The following is a 17,202-nucleotide window of genomic DNA, read 5'->3' as shown; positions in this document are numbered from 1 at the left end:
CAAAAACGAGTCGAAAGAACCGCAACGCTGAAAAAAAATCGATTCAATCAGGTTGTTCGATTTATACAACCTACACCCATTAACCCGAAAGAGCGAAGCGAATCAAAATTAGTATTGGTGTTAATCTTTACTTGTCATTACAGATTATCAATATTAACCTAACACACAGTTCAATTGTCCAGGATGATATCATCTTAGTTGTTATAAAATTAGAAAGCAACTTTCCACGTGAAATTCCGTGCGAACAAGTACCACTATCTTTTGGGATGGATCCAAAGCAAGCATCCGAATCGCTTAATGAGATTCCTCCTCACGTAGGAGACAACCGTTGTGCTGACCACCAAGGATAACAGGGCAAGGTACCAACCCGGTTTCGGAAATAACCTATCGAATAACATGACAAGTTTGATGGCCATGGTAACGAGTATTATAAACCAAGCACATCCAAAATAAATATTATTCACGGTTTCCTTCGTAAATACCTAGCCGAATTGTATTTGTTTTCATAAGAAAAAAAAACTTTACATTATACCAAACTTAAGCAGCAAGCGGTTCCTTCAAACTATCGGCCGAGATGTCCGCTAACTCCTTAATACCGTCTTTGCCAATTACCGACACCTTGAAGTTCGGTAAATTGACGAGCAACCTTTTTTGGATCTCGGTTACACTTTTTTTCATTATTTCGTACGCTTCGTCCTGAGTGATCTTGGCATGGTGATACCGATCGAGAATGCTGGAAACAAACAGTCCACCATAACCGTGGGCCGCATATTTCACCGGCAGCGAGTTAGCCAGATAATCGATATAATGAAGCTGAGCACCATCCGCTTCGTCATATCTGCAAAGACGGATTCAAACTCATGACTATAATACGATACGTCAGATAAACGAAGCATACCCTCCAACTAGCACATTAACGTGGTACGGTGTACGAGATCGTAAATAATCAGCCAAATTTTTACGAGTAAAATGGGCTGCCGATTTTGGACCCAACTCGTAACCGTTCCGCATCTTGTAGAGCAAAATGTTTTTGCTAATGTATTCCGTAAATTGGACGCGATCTCCCGCTTCACCAATCGTAGCCATCATCAGATTATCGGAAATTTTGTAAATTTTATTTTCATCTGAAAATAAACCAAAATCCTGTTGAATAGGTTATGACAAAAAAAGGGGATTTGAAGTCCTTACCATCCTTCAAAACAATGATTGAGTGAGCATGTGAACTATCAGCTGCAAGCATCACAAAATCTGGTCCCCGGATTCCTATTAAAGTTTCCATAGCAAGCACTTAACTTAGATATTTCCACTCAACAAACACGAAGTTAAACCGTTTTACAAGCTTTACGGGAATGACCGCAGATGTGCAATGACAAACAAAATTCTGGCTGCGCTTCGAAGATCTCGTTTGACGTTTGCTTTGTGGAGACTTAGCAGATATTAGGGTTGCGGTTCGATGGAAAGACTATACACTGAGACAAAATCATTATATTCTATTCGCCACGAACAAACTCGACTGGCATGGTGGGTTTCATTGTGCGTCAGGATCAGGACAGTTTTTCGTCATCCAATGTATTACAATGTGTTTTCAATTGCTAGCGGATTTATTTACGTGATTAGCATCACCTGCGCCAAGAACCAAACATATATTCTATCAGTTCGTAAACATATTGCGACATTTGCCCTAGCATTTGCCCCTATTTAGACTACCTCGATTTACATGATTATCACATCGAATCTCGCACACGATTTCGCTCAAGGAAAATGAAGTGAAAAAAAGGGTTAGAAGGAAAATGAAGTAAAGCTCATAAGTTGATTAAACGCAAAGCCTTTCTAGTGTCAGATTAATAGTGCAAAATGCGGTATGTTTCATTAAATGATTATCACAGTAGTCTAAATAGTCATAAAATAGGCAACCCAACAAACATTTTATTTGAACAGTAGATCATTCAACCGTTATAGGTATAGCCAATGTTCAGGAATCAAGCGCTTAATAAGCAATTAGACAGCAAATATGTTTGTTGGGAATATTGCCCCTTTTATGACTATTTAGACTACTGTGATAATCATTTAATGCAACGTACCGCATTTTCCACTGTTAATCTGACACTAGAGTGGTTTGCTTACACTTGCAACATTCGCGCTTTTGTTAATTCTATCTGTTAATTCTGGTTGAAGAATTGGTTGAAGTTAAGAACCAGCGAACTGTCAAATTTTAACTAAATGATAAAAATTTCGCGAAATGGTTCACAGCCTTAATAATATAGTTGTAATCTCTTTACTTTTGAAGGGTTTAATCACAGAGAACAGACTACCAGGTAATTGACAAAAAGTGTGTAAAAGGCTTTTATGTAATCTACGAGTAATCCGTCAATAGAGCACCCCTTGAGCAGTAAGTGGCAAACTAAATCTTGATGTCGCTGCCATCGCTGCTATGTAACTCCAGCACAAAGAAATATATATAAAGGTACATGGATTTTTTTGATGCGTTTGGCAAACTATTTCTGGAGGGCGCTACCAACAGATTTTACACACAAAAAATCGATTACTTCCTTCGAGCCTGTTAATCTGTTCTCTGTGGTTTAATCTTGGATTTAATGGCTGCCAATGTACTTTGATTGGTCTTCAAAACAAAACGCTGCTCTGCTTGCACTTCTATATCTACATCTATATCTATATCTGGTTTCATAAGTAAATGCCAAAAAGTCTCCAAAGTTACAAAGCCAGAAAGCAAATCGTTTGAGAAAAAGGAAACGAAGGAAAAGGAAAGTTAGATTTGTGTGTGTGGTTATTGTTTTCTTCCAACTCTCTATTGTAGGGATTGTAGCGTTCCTTTTATGCGTGTCGTTCCTATTGTTAAGGGAAATCGGTGCACTGAACCGATCCGGCCATCAAAATTTTTTCCGAAAGGTATTACCCGCGTTCGCGCCGTACAAAACGTATCCGTCAATGTGGTGCCACCGCAGCAAGCAGCAAGATGACCGAAATTCGAAAGGAAGAAATTCAAGCGGTTATGGAATACTTCGGCAAAAATTTATATAGTGCAAGATACAGAAACGAACTGGTATGTAATTTTGCCCAAATTGGGCTTTTACTATAAAAGGAAAGTTTTGATTTATGAATTAGTACTTTAGTCAACTTAGTTTAGAAGGGACCAACAAATTGTGACTATTGGTAAACTATGCTGTTTTAATTATCTGCCAATGTCATTTGCTGTAACGTGATTTAATTCATGATTCAGTGAGCTGTCTTGATACCATAACCTAAACAGTTAGGTATCGATTGCTAAACTAATGTTTGGTTTATTTTAATAACATATTCAAAATGCGCATTACAATTCTTCAATTAAACCACGGCGAGTTTATCAGCGTATAATGTTTCTGCAGGGAAAGAAACATGCCCGGTAGATATTGACTTTTATTTTATTTTAATAATACAAGTAAAAAAAACTATGGTTTTATACGTGGTACGCTGCTTTCCTACCCAGATGGGTTCGTGGTGCTATTCTAGTGTAAAAAACCAGTTGACGTATGCTTACATCTTTTTGAAAGTCCCGAAAATGAAATTTATCACAAAACTGCTCAGGTTTTATGCTAAATTATGCGCTTATTAAATTTTGTAACATTGACACGTTATTCGCAATTGATGATCTTTCAGGCCGATGAAACTGTCCAGCGTTGTAGCGAGCTAATGCGCCTGGATTATGACGTAACTGAGGTGTCTAACGAGGCAGGCACTCTTTCGTCGAATTATCCTAGCTGGTTGTTGATTCCGGAATATAAAATGACGAACAATTCCGAATGCAGCAGTCTACCAATGAAAAATGTTTCATCTCTTAATGGATCGAACAACGGTGCTGATCAGATTTTTGATGATGGTAAACTCAATTCTGCACGATTGCGCCGTTTTATTGTTAAAGCCCGCAAGGCTAGGTGTCGAGCGCGATTTCCAGTCCCGGTATTAATGTTCAACGGAAAATACCTCTGCAGGTCATCCACCTTAGCGAATTACATGGAAATTTTTACGCGGACGGGTGTAGACTGGATATATGGTTCCGATGAACCAGCGGAACCAGAAGGTAAGTTACGCTCAGCGTCAGAAAGATGATCAGAGATAATTTATTAAACATTTTGACAGATGAAGAAGATGAAGCTAACCAAAACGGAGGGGATATTACTGCGTCCGAGCGACGAAACGATATTCGTCTGCTGAAAGCTTTCAAGATTGGAGCGATAATGGACTTTATGGTGGAAACTAAAAAGGTGAAATGTGGTGTAGTAGTTACGTCTTCGGAAAAGGTGGACGCAGAAAACCGGTACAGTGGTTTTGATATACTTTCTTTACCTTATCCCGGCTGCGAATTTTTTAAAGAATTCGCTTCTCAAAACTATGACGGTCAGGGACTGTTTTTCAATTGGGAACAACCGTACATAAATACCGAAATTCGAATACCTACGGATTCGATCACGGATACACTGAACATCAAATGGAGTGAATACCAGAAGTGGGATCTAGTGAAACTTACGCAAAATTATCTTCTCTTACTATTACACTACTTGCAACACAGCGATCAAGGAATATTGGTTCATTGTATTAGCGGTTGGGATCGAACACCGATGTTTGTTTCATTAGTGCGAATGTCACTTTGGGCAGACGGTGTTATCCATCAGTCACTAAACAAACTTCAGATGCTCTACTTTACGCTTGCCTATGACTGGCTACTATTTGGACACAATCTACCTGATCGACTAAAGAAGAACGAAGATATAATGTTTTTTTGCTTTGAAATGCTCAAACATATCAGCGGCGAAGAGTACAGCGTACTAAAACTCAGGTTTGTGCCAAACCCTTTTCTAACTCTAGTGTTTTTATCTTGTCGACCGTAATTCTAGATATTATTTTATTTTTTATGCAGCACACGTAGCTCTCATAGTAGCGAAAGCAGTAGCATAGACGTAATAAGGGAAAATTGCGACTCCATCGATGAGCTGCAGTTTGGCGAAGGGGCATGTGGTGGTTCTAGTATGTCACTGAACTCAAATAGTGGCTACGCGAGCGGGAAAAGCTTTTCCGGACTGAATGGCGGTGGTGCAAGTAAAAGTATATCAATAACCGGCACAAACGGCAATGCTGCTAGAAATGGCGGTTCAATGAGCGATAAATTTTCCGAGAACGGAAGCATCAATTCAGACAATGGGTGAGTTGATACGTGCGTATATGTGTTAGAAATCTGATTGATGAAATTGCGGTTTTATTAAATCTAGAAATGATGGTTTGTCATCGTATAGCAACGATAGCGGCAGCAGTATTGGATGCTTATCGCACGAAAATTCTTACCATAACGTCCACTGGTCACCACAGGACACAAGGTAAGTGAACTCAGAAATGGTTTTCTTTTCTGCTTAGACACGTGCTTAGGTACACGTATTTCAATTGCAAATAGGAAAACTTTTTTAAATTTTATTTTCAAATCTAAAGTGTGCAACTTTATTTTCCAGGACTAGTCCAGTAACTGTGCCATGCACGGATGGAGTTCAGCGACAACGCCAAGAATCCACATCATCGGCTGGTAGTTGGCAGATGGTAAACAAGGCTGGAAGTTATCGACGCGAAGATAACTCAGACGCGATAGCCGAAATGATAAAATCAGGTCTCAATAACACACAACAATGTCAGCGACCGTCACAGCATACCAGTTCAGGCAGCTCCAGTGCTTCCACACCGAATCATAATTACACGTGAGTCGTATGAATTAGAAGATGTGCGTAATACAACTATTCAACTGCTTTTATTAATCTATTATTACAGACGACGAAGAAGGCTCGATGATTTGCGCGCTGAATTTCGAAATATCTACCTTTCGTCAACATACAATCACATGCCCGGTCCCAAAATTGGCACCCTTCTGACGAGTTTGTTGGATAAAGTTCGACCATCATAGGTAGCGACGACTTCTTGCAATCGATTCGGTTCAGTTGATTTTTTACATTATTTTGAAGTTGCATTTTAAGGATTACTGGATGGCATGCAAATAATTAATTTTAGGAATCATACAAGATTGTGCCGTTCGCCAGAATTATAACGAAGAAGAGACCGCTTCTGAGAAACTGTATATTTTTCCGCTTTTACAGCACTGTCGACAACGTGAAGTACCAACACCAAACTGCAGATGTTCATTTTGTATTTAACTGTTGTAGCTTTATATTAATTATCAATTGCGGACAGGCGGTTTAAACATTACTAAGCAGGCGTCCGACAGATTTTAAATTCTGAACGTAAAGTTGACATAAGAAAGTTCTGGTTTTGCGTAAATAAGTATCATTGTTGAGTTATTTTGAATGAGTCTCGCTCTGGCTTGTTGGAACAGATAGGTATTTTATTTACTCAATGATTTTTATCAACTTAACAAGCGTAACACCACAATAAGGTAGAAAACTCCGCATTTGTTTTAATAAAACCGGTCATTAAGTTCCATTCTAACCCCAAAAATAGTGTAACAATAAATGATAGCTTAGCGATTGAACCGTTAGTTTTATATTATTTTCGATTACACATATCTCATCTTGTATCCTATAACAGGAGCATACCAGGTTTCTATAAATTAGCACCCATCAAATTAACAACCCTATTTTTATAGCGCTTAGAAATATCGCGTTCTATTTGATTCTGCAGGATACGGGTCTGTTCAATGACGTTCGTTAACGTAGGTTTCAAATCCGCACTCTGCTGCCGATACGTCACCGCGCGTTCTAGCATTAGTTTCTCCGTATCCTTCATTTTATCGATGGCCAACAATTTCTGCTTCAATTTTGACGTTAGAATGTCCACGTATCTACAAAAGAAAAATGGAAATATCATTTGAATCCAACAAACAAACAGATAAAGTGAATATACCCACTTTGGAGAATGTTTTATTTGATGCAAATATTGGATTTGCTGACTGTTGAGTTTACCGTACGCCACATCGATCTGCGCAAGCATCTGCGACAAGTGTTTGGGATCATGATCCGGAAAGCTGTCCATCATTGTTAGCGATAAAATGTGCACTGCATCCCCGCCGGCGCTGAGTTCGTACAAGCGCATTTTCAAAAAAGCTTGCAACTCTAGCATCTCGTTAATCAAACGCTCCCGATAGGTCGGCGAATCGCATATACTGTAAGCTTCCTCCCCTTTCGCCACTCCACCAGCGTTACCATCTTCCTCCACCACAATACCGCTCTCTTCCAAAGAAATTTCGAAATCTATGACCTCTGCGTTGGGCTCCACCGCCGCATCGGGAACACCCCAGTCAATTTCCCCCACTTCCAGATTGACCTCAGAAGTACCAATATCACCAAAGTCAATACCGCCTCCATCACTGCCGAAATCAATTTCTTGTTCAGCCGTGACTGCCTCAGACTTTTCCAACGCAAATTTCATCGGGGGCACCTCGATAGAGAGAGGAGGCTCAGAGTAGAGGAATTCATAGACTGTCGTATTTCCTACATTCGCAACGTGACGCAGCATACGCAAACATTCGGCGTTACTCGAAAACGAAGCATACAATTCGACTGCTTTTTTCAAATCGGAAACTGAACTTGCCACGTTGGTTAGCATTTCCGGCAGCTCGCCAACTTTTGCTATCAATTCTTCTCGTAGATTCTCCCCTGCAATACCTAACTGCCGACACAGCGCTTGGTATTCATTATTCACCGTATTTTGCGAACGGCGCAGATCAACAGCTTTTTTCTCCGATTCATCGCTTAACTGTTCGAAGTTTTTAATCTGTTTTCGAATACTGGGGATTTCAAAATTTATGTTTCTAACCAATATTTGAGCCGCCTCCCCCAGATATAAACTATCCCGTTCGTACAGTTTTACCACTTCCTGCCAATCTTTCATTCGTTGGCTACCGTAGCGGCCAAACACGTTCTTGGAATCAGCCTCGGTGGTTTTCAGGATATCGATAATCTGCTGGCAGTGAAAGTAGTTGATATCTGACCAAAACAAAAAACATATAAAAATATTAAGCAGATTAACTTATTCAAAAAATAATTACGGGCTCCCTTCAGCAACTGCACAAGTCCGTCGTGAGCTGGCATATCCGTAAGAGCGTTACTGATTTTGCTACGGATATCACGTACATTCTGGTGCCAATTTTTGTTAACGATGCGTCGTGAAACTAACCAATCCTGTAACTTTCCAACCTGTATATCAATTGGAATATCTGCTTCCTGGTGGAGGAAGAAAGGGACTATAAAAATTTGCGGAAAACTCCAGTGAAACAGCTAATACTTACATTCATTTTTATCTTTCACTAAACTGACTGTTGACTAAATAGGTTAAAATAAATACAAAAAAAAAAACATCCACGTAACAAGGTCGATTCGTTTGATTCCTTTTTGATTCGGATTCGGATTGGTTTGGTTGTCAAAATTATATGATTGAGCAATATTTCAAAAGGTCGTAATGTAACATTTAGAGACACTCAAACTGAGAGAGTGACCAACGTAAATCAGTAGCTCGGCAATAAATATTTATCTTCATGGTGAAATTCATGGTTCATGGTGAAATTAGTCGTCATCGATTCTGCCAATTTCAAAAGCAGTTTTTTTGTTTGAAACAAAAATTTTGTTTATGAAAATATATTCGCTGTGTTCAGATTGGCAAGAAGAATGCAGTATTTACATTTTTGTATACAGAATCCCACTTTTGGGCCGAAAAACTGCTTCCGAAATTGGGCTTTCCGACGAAAAATTAATGACTGCTAGTTTCCCGTTAAGAAAAAATGAGTCGTAATTGATTCTGTAAATTTCAAAAGCAGTATTTTTGCTTGAAACAAAAATTTTGTTTATTGGCGAGATTGGCAAGAAGAATATAGGGAATACATTTCTAAAAACAAAAACTGCTTTGGGCTCAAGAACTGCTTTCGGAATTGGGCTTTCCGACGTAAAGTTAATGACTGCTCATTTTCCCCTAGATTACCCCTTAAAAGAAGAGGAATTATTGACGAATAAGAAAACACTTTCCTAAAATTCAATTCGATTTTTTTAATTTTCCATTAGGTGTACCCAGCATGGAAAAATTTGTGAACAGCTTTTCCAGATATTTTTTGATTGCTGAGAAAATTTAGAAGTTTTAAAAGTAGAAGCAGAAGTTTTCTGGCCAATTTGGCTTTCTCGAATTTCAACTCTTTTTTCGTTTATAAATAGGGTTGCCAAGTTTTTGGCCGGCCCGACCGGTTTTTCACTTGCAAAGCCGGTGGCCGGTCAATCCTGTAAAAAGGCCGGTTTTCCGACACATGAAGCCGGATTTGTACTTTTTGATTGATTTGTTAAATTTTGTGATAAATTTCTCAGCAATCCTGAGCAGTGGATCATTGAAGCTAGCCAGTTTTGCAGTAACAATACTTTGCTTCTGGCGGTAATATACATTAAATTGTCCACTAGCACCAGAAGCAAGTAGTTGTCACTCTGAAACCAGCTATTTTCAATAATCCATTTAATGTTCGTTGTGGTTTCGACTGTGACGTCCTACCGTTCGCTAACTCCATAACTGACTGATCATCTCATTTACACAGGAAACTGTCAACCGAATTCCGGCGACTAGCCAAATAATATGTCATTAACGCACATTACACATTCCAGGCAAATCCTGTAATAATATGCTGCCACAACCCCTCCCCGCCGCGTTTTTTGAAGGCAGGACCGACCGGCCGGTTTTTGTAATTTTCCTGTAACCATTATATGTTTTTGTAACCATTATAAGGAAGCGTCCTAGTTCCGTGCAGCTAATATATGATGGTTCCGTGCAATTCGTATTTTTGAAAATAATGTTTAAAAGAGTAGGCACTTTCAAACCTGTTTTTTTTCTTCAAAAATATGCATGTTTGTTGTTTGTTTCATTATAGTCACTTTAACAGCTTGGGTCATTCCTGACTTCTGCGGGGTTGGGATTTGAACCCGGGTCCTGCCTTTTCAGTAGGCATCGCTGTTTGTAAGGCGGCAGTCTCTGTGGTTCATTCCAGGGCAGTCGTCATAGAGCGAAACAACGTTGAACTCGTTCAATGCGAGCGATCTTATGATCTTATAGCTCTTATAAGCTAGTATGATAAGGTGCCCAGACTTGTACACCGTATTCAAGAATGCTTCTTACAACCTACAAGTGAGCAGTACAGTGTCTTCAGGGAGCACACGTCTTGGAATTGGTGCTCGTTAAAACAAAGCTTGCAGCTCATTGTCACTCCCAAATCGTTTATCGAAGTCACACGATCCAATTTGAGCCCCTTTACTTGGTAATATAGTTCAGATGCATTCGCAATTTGGTATAACTTATTATTTTGAAAATAATAATTTTGCACTTCGTCCCAAGGCTGTCCTGCACTGAGTGCACCTATTTTGCTTTTTTAACTGTAACACCTCAACCGCGCAAAATTCGAAAATGTTATGTATGGGGCATTTATAGAGTCAATTATTATCCATAAGATTGCTGAACTAAGTATTGCTCTATCTTAAGTAATTACAGCGCACTCCCAGTTCACACTGGGCGGTGCATCAAGAGCGCTCTCTGCGCACCACCCAGTGTGAAGTGAGAATGCGCCGTAAATACTTAAGATAGAGCAATACTTAGTTCAGTAATCTTATGGATAATAATTGACTCTATAAATTCCCCATACATAATATTTTCGAACTTTGCTTGGCAGAGGTGTTTCAATTAAATAATCAAAACAGGTGCACTGAGTGCAGGACAGCCCTGGTTCGTCCCATTCATTTCCATGCCATGTAAGACACACCAACTGGTTACGTTGTCAAGGTCTTGCTGCAAAGCAGCGCAATCGATCAGCGAGCTAATGGTCCGGTGTATTTTCAGGTCGCCGGCGTACAACATGAGATGCTGAGAGTTAAAAGTCAGATGCAAACAAAATGAAAATTAAGGTGCCAAGATGATAACCTTGCGGCGCACTAGATGGAGTTCCTTACTCGACCAACCTAGACCAACCCGACAGCAGAAACTGTCCGATAGGATGATATTGGTTGCAAGTTGCAACCGTGAGATGAGCTAGTGAAGAAAACCAAGCTTTTCCAACTTTTTCAGTGTTAGTTCGTGGGGCACCTTATCGAATGCTTTAGTAAGAGTTAGAGTGATGGTATATGCCATAAGGATCGCGGTGGTAGCACTGACGAAGTGATAGAGCGATTTTTCATAAAGCCGTGCTGGTATTCACTTATTATAGGTTTGGTGTCAAAATCCAATTTATCGTGGATCAGAAGTTCGAGTGTTTTTGCCAGACAACAGAGAATCAAAATCGGTCAGTAATTTTAAACATCGTGAGCATTTCTGGTGTTTAAAATAGGCATAACTGTGGATAGCTTCCGCATTCCAAAATGCGACAAGCTGGTGGTCTAAACATACCGCTACATCGACGAATAAATCCGAGAGGTAGTCTATCCGATTCAGGATCTTTGGACGGGTCAATTAACTGCAGCCTGCTAGTAACCTGAGCTTATTGAACTGAAATTGCCAACTTAATGCCAAATACATGGGATTAAAGCACCTCACGGTGTATAATTTCGCAATATTCAGTCTGAATTAACAAGGCTTTGCTAACTTGGATGTAATAACATGGCAGAGAGCAGGCAGCTAAGAAAATTTTCTTATCTTTTTGTATTATTCTTATATTAGTAAGCTGACATGCTTATTTTCATAGCTTATAATTTCGATCATAGAAGGTCAATATCTTTGCTGAAACCCGCCTTGTTGTGTGTTGTTGAACATCATCTGCTGTTGTTGCTGCTGCTGTTGTTGTTGAGCAGCAGCCGCCGCGGCAGCAGCTTGCTGCGCTTGCTGTTGGTAATCTTGGGGATTTAAACCGTTACCAGGCTGCCCATTTGGACCCGACATACGAACCCGTTTGGCAGCATTGTGATCCATTGCAGCATTTTGCGCTTGTTGTTGCTGTTGTTGTTGCATTTGCTGCTGTTGTTGTTGTTGCTGCTGCTGCTGTTGTTGCTGTTGCTGCTGTGCTTGTTGATTCTGCTGTTTGAACGGCAATAGATAAAAAGTAGATTAGTATATGGAGATAAGAAACTTGACAAAGGTCCCTACATTGGCCTGCTGTTGCTGCTGGTTTTGCTGCTGAGATTGATGCTAAATTACAAATAAGTATAAAATAAGTCTATTGAATAATCTGATAAAAAGGATCAACCTTACATTGCCTTGTTGCTGCTGCTGATTTTGTTGCGTTTGCTGTAAATAATGAAATATTAGTATAGAAAAAGTAAACTAAACTTTTGATAGAAGATCTTACATTGGCCTGTTGCTGTTGTTGCTGCCGTTTATTTTCACCCTTATCATCTTGATCTTCATCGGTTAGAAACTCCCGCTTGGGATAGGGGATCGGACAACCAGCAAACACATCTGCGGTAGGCAGTGGATCTTCAGAAAAGTATGGATCTTGCATAGCCTGCTCCGAGGTGATTCGCTTGTTTGGATCCATAAGCAAAAGTTTTTGTAGTAAATGGAAAGCTTTGCTGTCTGGTTTGATTTTATGACGTTCCATATATTTGATCAGCGAACAGTTAGCATAACTGAAAAAGATCGAAACATTGTAAAATAAATACGAACAATAAATTGCTCGAACAGATACTTGGAACGCTTAAAGTCTTTTGTAAGAGTGTGATGTTCCGGCATTTTACGAATGTCTTCCCAGTCTTTATCTTGTGGAAAACCCATAACATTGAAGATTCGATCCAATTGGTCATGGTGATAAGGGTTGCTTGTTTTGATATCCTCCTGTCGGCAATGGAATATTGGCTCCGAAGTCAGCAACTCAGCAAATATGCATCCAATAGCCCAAATATCTGTTATTATCGTGAAAATTAAGTTTAAGTTTTATTTAAAAAATTATAAAACTAACCGATCGCTTTAGTGTAATGTCGAGCTCCAAGTAACAATTCTGGTGCTCGATACCAAAATGTAACCACAACAGGATCCAAATCAGCCAATGGCTTCAGTGGGGCATTGAAAAGTCTAGCAAATCCCATGTCTGCAATTTTGACTCGACCTCTCTCATTGCCTTCCCCCATTACTAGAATGTTGGCCGGTTTCTGGAAAGAATATGAGTCGGTTAATTGTTGGGATTCGGTCCCCAGAAATTCTCAGTCTTTACCAAGTCTCTGTGCAAAACCCAATTGCTATGTAAATAGTGGATACCATCCAAGATCTGGTAGAGTAAACTCTTGACCATTCCTTTCGGAACCATGACCGGTTTCTTTGTGGCCTTGGCTGCACGGTGGTACTTGATGATGTGCCACAGGTCATGTTCGGCATAATCGAAAAGCAACCAGACCTTTCGATCTGTGTGCGATAGGAACACTCGGATGAGATTAATTACGTTTGGATGCTTTAGTTCTCGCAGCAGCTGCAAATACAAGTCGATTACTAGTTTAAACAAAAAAAGAAAACACAATTATTATCGAGCATTCACCGCAATTTCTCTGCAAGCAGACATAGACAATCCGGTGCCTTCAATCTGCTTTAACGCATAGTCCTTCGTATCGTTACTTTCTTTTCGGTGAGCTTTATAAACGTGACCATACGTCCCGCGACCAACTTTACAGCCCTCGTACTCAAAAAGGTCTTCTACTTTGGCCCGCTCCTGTTGAGTTTTCATCTTGAATTCGTAGTCCATCATAACAGCGTTGCTCATAGCAGTGGATACGAATCAAAATTATCGATGAACTTGAAGGATTTTCTTGCTGTTCTTTTGTTCCGACTGTTTTCAGTGCTTCAACAACAGTATAACGAAGGTGCTTATCGAATAACATGCAACCGCGACAAAAAGAATCCAAAAATTTGTAAATGAATAAACTGTAATGTAAATGTTACGCTGAATGTTCACCGTTGTATTTATTGTTTGTTGACATCAGGAGAGTTGACATTAAATATATAAATTTTATAGCAGCCAAAGATTTTCACGTTTCAGACGTTTCCACGACTACGAAACAACAGAACCGCCAGAAATACAGATATTCGTGCATGCATAAATTTGGGACCCATCAATTATTTCAGTTGCTTTGATTTTTGGCTCTACTAATGCTCCTGTATTTTAAAGTACTCTATAAACTATTTATTGTACCTTGCAGCAATTTTACGAGTCCTACGCAAATTCGTTTTTTAATAATAATTATCCTGTACTTACTAAATACACTGAAGCTATGGTTGTCAAGCAAGGAGGGGTGTAATGGGGAGGCAATAACGCAAAACTGATGGTTCAAATTACTAAATTGCAAACATGTGTGGTAAACGCAGAAAAAAACCACGCTAATAATTTTCGCGTGGGACTCTAAATAGGTGGAAACTTCGCAATATGTTATTTAAAAGATTAGGTATCCAGCTTTTTACGAGCCATAATGGCGGACGTGTTCGTAATATTTGAACAGCATTTTTGACATTTCCCCAATACATCGCACGTTTTCTTTCCGCGCGTTCACGGTAAAACTAAAGGAATGTAGGGAAAGAAAACGTGCGATGTATTGAGGAAATGTCAAAAATGCTGTTCAAATATTACGAACCCGTCCACCATTATGGCTCGTAAAAAGCTGGATAGACCGAGAAAATAGAATACGCCAGAGAAAACGGTAGGGTCCCAAATTTATGCATGCACAAATATCTGTATTTATGGCAGCTCTGGTCTGAATCGTCTGAAAGTAAACAAAAACGTTATTTTGTTAACCGAGTTTTGTTTACATTTTATACTCTGATCTAAATCTGATGTCTGGTGCGGTAATAAAATAATTTATTTGATACATTTAATAGATTTAATACCTTCAAAATTAGTTTCTGATAGCTTCTTTCTCATATTGTAAACAATAATGAGTTCATCACCCAATTCCGACGAGGACCGGTAAGTTGTTTGGCAACTTTCCATCATAATTATTTGTAACCTGTATGTTTCAGTAAACTCGACTTTAGTCCACTGCTGTTGGCCAGTGGGAACCGAAAAAGTGCATTTCTTCCGTATAAACCAACAAACACAGTACTCACTAACCTACAGCGGGGTAATACTGAGGCTAACATTCCCAGTGAAATTTGTTTGAACTTTCACGAAAAAACCGGGCAAGGTGAAATCACAGAAGAACAAGTTCGTTTGGAAAAATCAGTAGATAATGTGGATTCTAATAATTTTACACCCCTCCATTGGGCTTGTTATTATGGTCAACTCTCTGCTGCCCAAATACTTATAAAGTAAGTTACCTCTAAGAAATGCGTCAATATGTTCATAATCCAACTTATTTTTCCAGTTGCGGTGCGGATGTTGACCGTTCTGCAGTCGATATGATTACTCCGCTACTGCTGGCTGCGTCCGGCGGTCACCATGAAATCGTTCGATTGCTACTGCAGAAAGGGGCAAACGCGAACCATATGGACATAGTCGGTAATACGGCACTGATGTACGCCGCAGCGGGAAACCACCCGCATACGTGCAATGAGTTGCTAAGCCGGAGTGCAAATTTTACGGACAGTAACGAGGACGGAGAAACTGCCTACAGTCTTGCGGTAAAAAATCAAGCTTGTTTGTCTCAGGCCGTTTTGGAGAGCTATATCACGGCGTTGTTAATGTCGTAGCATAAGTTAACATCCAATCGGTAAGTAGAGATTGGTTTTTCTATGTGTACCTACCTATGATCAAACTTTAAGTTGTGTCTATCAAATTAGTGCTGTGGTAAAGTTGTGTATGTATATATTCTTATATAACTGTTATATTTTTAAATCTCGTTTGGTAAATTTATCCGATTATCCCTAAGGGTAGTGTTTCGTCTGTAGACGAATTATGGTTACCTTTGAACAGTCGATAAAGAATTCCGTCTGCCAAAGCTTGTATTACCAAACAAACTGGCAACATATATAAAAAGTTGCATTGAAATCGGGAAAGGGTCGGTCAACGGAAGGTTGACGATTGTTTTATAACAGAAATCATATAATAAGACTGCCATGTGGGTCGAGATTCTGGACGATGTTGGTCTGTTAATCTTGTTTCACGTCATTGAATGCTTGATTATCGAAATGATACTGAAAGAAAGACGCAGGTCTATATATCAATGGTATGAAATGTATTTCAAATTTATGCTTTAAAGCTTTTCATAAGAATAAGTTTATTAATTAGCTACGAATAAATCTCTTTTAATCTCTCTAGCAAACTATTGTTTTTCTTCTTCTTGTAAACGCAGAATATCTGCCTTGTTCATAAAGTAGTAGGTAGGCTGTCGACCCTTCAAATCCTTTGAAACACGTTTTGCACCATTTTTGATCAGGATACGATTGATTGCTTCTACATTTCCGATACCCATCGCATAGTGCAGAGGCGTACGTTCCAGCTATAAAATAATAAGTTGACAATTGATTCCACAACTGCATTCTTTCATATTATTTTCTACTTACATTATCACCAATTTTCAATGTCTGCTTAAAATTAGTAGCCAAGTACTCAACTATTTCCTCGCTCTCCGTCAGAACCGCAATGTGCAAAGAAGTGCGCCCTAGAATTGACTAATTGTTTTCGATGGGATTGAACACGTGAATACTACGTAAAAACCTACCATAGTAATTTTTGGCCCTTGCAAGCTTTATGCCGTCTGATTGCTGCGTTATTTCCATAACTTTTTGTAAATTTTGCTCTCGAATAGCATTTAATAAATTCTCTCGGCTCTCCTACGGGATACGATTAAAGCAATTGTTACGGGTTGTTTATATTTAAGATAATACCTCAAATTCCCGTGCTTTTTCCAGAAAACGAACAATTTCTCGATGACCCCTCGATGATGCTACCTGCGTTATGGTAGTTCCATCAGAACCTACGACATCGACTATATGATCGTACCCGTCTAGAAGCATAGTGTTCAACGCCTCCAAATCTCCCCTAGCTGCTAAGCCAAGTACGTAGCGATCAATTTCTTTAGCGTTATCTGGTTGCGTAGCCTGCAAGGATACGTCTCGTGCTGTTCGATAAAGTTCATCGCGATAGGTTATGCTTGTCCCTATAAAACCAAATTGAAAAATCCAATTCAAATGAATGTTTTTGTATCTTATTTAACCAACCTGACTGTTCAATCAACTGGATGAGGCCATTTCTTCCATGAGATCTCGCACAGGCAAAATGTAACATGCTTTGACCGTGTTCATCCTAGAATAATGCATAATTATCTGTATACTTCTTTACTGTGATAA

General features: G+C 39.4%; 6 protein-coding genes across 8 annotated transcripts in view; 2 read left to right on the top strand and 4 right to left on the bottom strand.

Annotated features, from left to right (window-relative positions):
• Positions 1 to 446: 446 nt before the first annotated feature.
• On the bottom strand, positions 447 to 1,374 carry LOC128742799 (proteasome subunit beta type-2). Its single transcript, XM_053839259.1, has 3 exons — positions 1,189 to 1,374; positions 899 to 1,124; positions 447 to 838 (listed from the first exon to the last, which is right to left on the bottom strand). Exons 1-3 carry the CDS (start codon positions 1,277 to 1,279, stop codon positions 538 to 540), a joined length of 618 nt encoding a protein of 205 aa, XP_053695234.1. The 5' UTR covers positions 1,280 to 1,374; the 3' UTR covers positions 447 to 537.
• Positions 1,375 to 2,758: 1,384 nt separating this feature from the next.
• LOC128744617 (myotubularin-related protein 14) lies at positions 2,759 to 6,748 on the top strand. 2 transcript variants are annotated; one of them, XM_053841756.1, is made up of 8 exons: positions 2,759 to 3,061; positions 3,655 to 4,075; positions 4,135 to 4,831; positions 4,913 to 5,194; positions 5,262 to 5,366; positions 5,496 to 5,735; positions 5,806 to 5,938; positions 5,997 to 6,748. In XM_053841756.1, exons 1-7 carry the CDS (start codon positions 2,975 to 2,977, stop codon positions 5,936 to 5,938), a joined length of 1,965 nt encoding a protein of 654 aa, XP_053697731.1. In that variant the 5' UTR covers positions 2,759 to 2,974; the 3' UTR covers positions 5,997 to 6,748. The 2 variants fall into 2 exon arrangements, with proteins under 2 accessions (XP_053697731.1, XP_053697730.1); XM_053841755.1 differs by having other exon boundaries at positions 5,806 to 6,747.
• On the bottom strand, positions 6,320 to 8,383 carry LOC128744618 (CDK5RAP3-like protein). Its single transcript, XM_053841757.1, has 4 exons — positions 8,276 to 8,383; positions 8,036 to 8,210; positions 6,896 to 7,973; positions 6,320 to 6,829 (listed from the first exon to the last, which is right to left on the bottom strand). Exons 1-4 carry the CDS (start codon positions 8,279 to 8,281, stop codon positions 6,592 to 6,594), a joined length of 1,497 nt encoding a protein of 498 aa, XP_053697732.1. The 5' UTR covers positions 8,282 to 8,383; the 3' UTR covers positions 6,320 to 6,591.
• A 3,288-nt stretch (positions 8,384 to 11,671) lies between these two features.
• Positions 11,672 to 13,864, bottom strand: LOC128742327 (cyclin-dependent kinase 8). Of its 2 annotated transcripts, none has more exons than XM_053838658.1 (8): positions 13,463 to 13,864; positions 13,145 to 13,396; positions 12,893 to 13,082; positions 12,623 to 12,836; positions 12,284 to 12,563; positions 12,187 to 12,222; positions 12,082 to 12,123; positions 11,672 to 12,012 (listed from the first exon to the last, which is right to left on the bottom strand). In XM_053838658.1, exons 1-8 carry the CDS (start codon positions 13,682 to 13,684, stop codon positions 11,707 to 11,709), a joined length of 1,542 nt encoding a protein of 513 aa, XP_053694633.1. In that variant the 5' UTR covers positions 13,685 to 13,864; the 3' UTR covers positions 11,672 to 11,706. The 2 variants fall into 2 exon arrangements, with proteins under 2 accessions (XP_053694633.1, XP_053694634.1); XM_053838659.1 differs by having other exon boundaries at positions 11,672 to 12,009.
• A 902-nt stretch (positions 13,865 to 14,766) lies between these two features.
• Positions 14,767 to 15,695, top strand: LOC128743626 (DNA-binding protein RFXANK). Its single transcript, XM_053840238.1, has 3 exons — positions 14,767 to 14,881; positions 14,935 to 15,222; positions 15,279 to 15,695. Exons 1-3 carry the CDS (start codon positions 14,850 to 14,852, stop codon positions 15,601 to 15,603), a joined length of 645 nt encoding a protein of 214 aa, XP_053696213.1. The 5' UTR covers positions 14,767 to 14,849; the 3' UTR covers positions 15,604 to 15,695.
• A 450-nt stretch (positions 15,696 to 16,145) lies between these two features.
• Positions 16,146 to 17,202, bottom strand: part of LOC128740472 (uncharacterized) — a 42,873-nt gene continuing 41,816 nt past the window's right edge. The window contains exons 17-21 of the mRNA XM_053836011.1: positions 17,074 to 17,158; positions 16,741 to 17,012; positions 16,575 to 16,686; positions 16,417 to 16,514; positions 16,146 to 16,352 (exon numbers count right to left, since the gene is read on the bottom strand). Of these exons, the coding sequence (XP_053691986.1) occupies positions 16,176 to 16,352; positions 16,417 to 16,514; positions 16,575 to 16,686; positions 16,741 to 17,012; positions 17,074 to 17,158 (744 nt within the window). The 3' untranslated portion in view covers positions 16,146 to 16,175. The remainder of the gene's footprint in view (positions 16,353 to 16,416; positions 16,515 to 16,574; positions 16,687 to 16,740; positions 17,013 to 17,073; positions 17,159 to 17,202) is intronic.

Source organism: Sabethes cyaneus, chromosome 3 (genome assembly GCF_943734655.1).
Source record: "Sabethes cyaneus chromosome 3, idSabCyanKW18_F2, whole genome shotgun sequence".
Classification (NCBI taxonomy): domain Eukaryota; kingdom Metazoa; phylum Arthropoda; class Insecta; order Diptera; family Culicidae; genus Sabethes; species Sabethes cyaneus.
This window is presented reverse-complemented; position numbering and strand designations above follow the sequence as displayed.

Bases quoted from the DNA above. Each gene is read 5' to 3' on its own strand.
- LOC128744618 (XM_053841757.1), bottom strand. The intron at 7,974-8,035 runs GTAATTATTTTT...TGTTTTGGTCAG, and splicing joins GCAGTTGCTGAAGGGAGCCC to ATATCAACTACTTTCACTGC. The intron at 6,830-6,895 runs GTGGGTATATTC...TTTCTTTTGTAG, and splicing joins CAAATAAAACATTCTCCAAA to ATACGTGGACATTCTAACGT.
- LOC128742799 (XM_053839259.1), bottom strand. From the start codon at position 1,279: ATGGAAACTTTAATAGGAATCCGGGGACCAGATTTTGTGATGCTTGCA. The intron at 1,125-1,188 runs GTAAGGACTTCA...GTTTATTTTCAG, and splicing joins AATCATTGTTTTGAAGGATG to ATGAAAATAAAATTTACAAA. The intron at 839-898 runs GTATGCTTCGTT...CCGTCTTTGCAG, and splicing joins GTTAATGTGCTAGTTGGAGG to ATATGACGAAGCGGATGGTG.
- LOC128744617 (XM_053841756.1), top strand. From the start codon at position 2,975: ATGACCGAAATTCGAAAGGAAGAAATTCAAGCGGTTATGGAATACTTC. The intron at 3,062-3,654 runs GTATGTAATTTT...ATGATCTTTCAG, and splicing joins CAAGATACAGAAACGAACTG to GCCGATGAAACTGTCCAGCG. The intron at 4,076-4,134 runs GTAAGTTACGCT...ACATTTTGACAG, and splicing joins TGAACCAGCGGAACCAGAAG to ATGAAGAAGATGAAGCTAAC.
- LOC128743626 (XM_053840238.1), top strand. From the start codon at position 14,850: ATGAGTTCATCACCCAATTCCGACGAGGACCG. The intron at 14,882-14,934 runs GTAAGTTGTTTG...TGTATGTTTCAG, and splicing joins CCCAATTCCGACGAGGACCG to TAAACTCGACTTTAGTCCAC. The intron at 15,223-15,278 runs GTAAGTTACCTC...TTATTTTTCCAG, and splicing joins GCTGCCCAAATACTTATAAA to TTGCGGTGCGGATGTTGACC.
- LOC128742327 (XM_053838658.1), bottom strand. From the start codon at position 13,684: ATGAGCAACGCTGTTATGATGGACTACGAATTCAAGATGAAAACTCAA. The intron at 13,397-13,462 runs GTGAATGCTCGA...TTGTATTTGCAG, and splicing joins CTGCTTGCAGAGAAATTGCG to CTGCTGCGAGAACTAAAGCA. The intron at 12,013-12,081 runs GTAGGGACCTTT...CCGTTCAAACAG, and splicing joins AGCAGCAACAGCAGGCCAAT to CAGAATCAACAAGCACAGCA.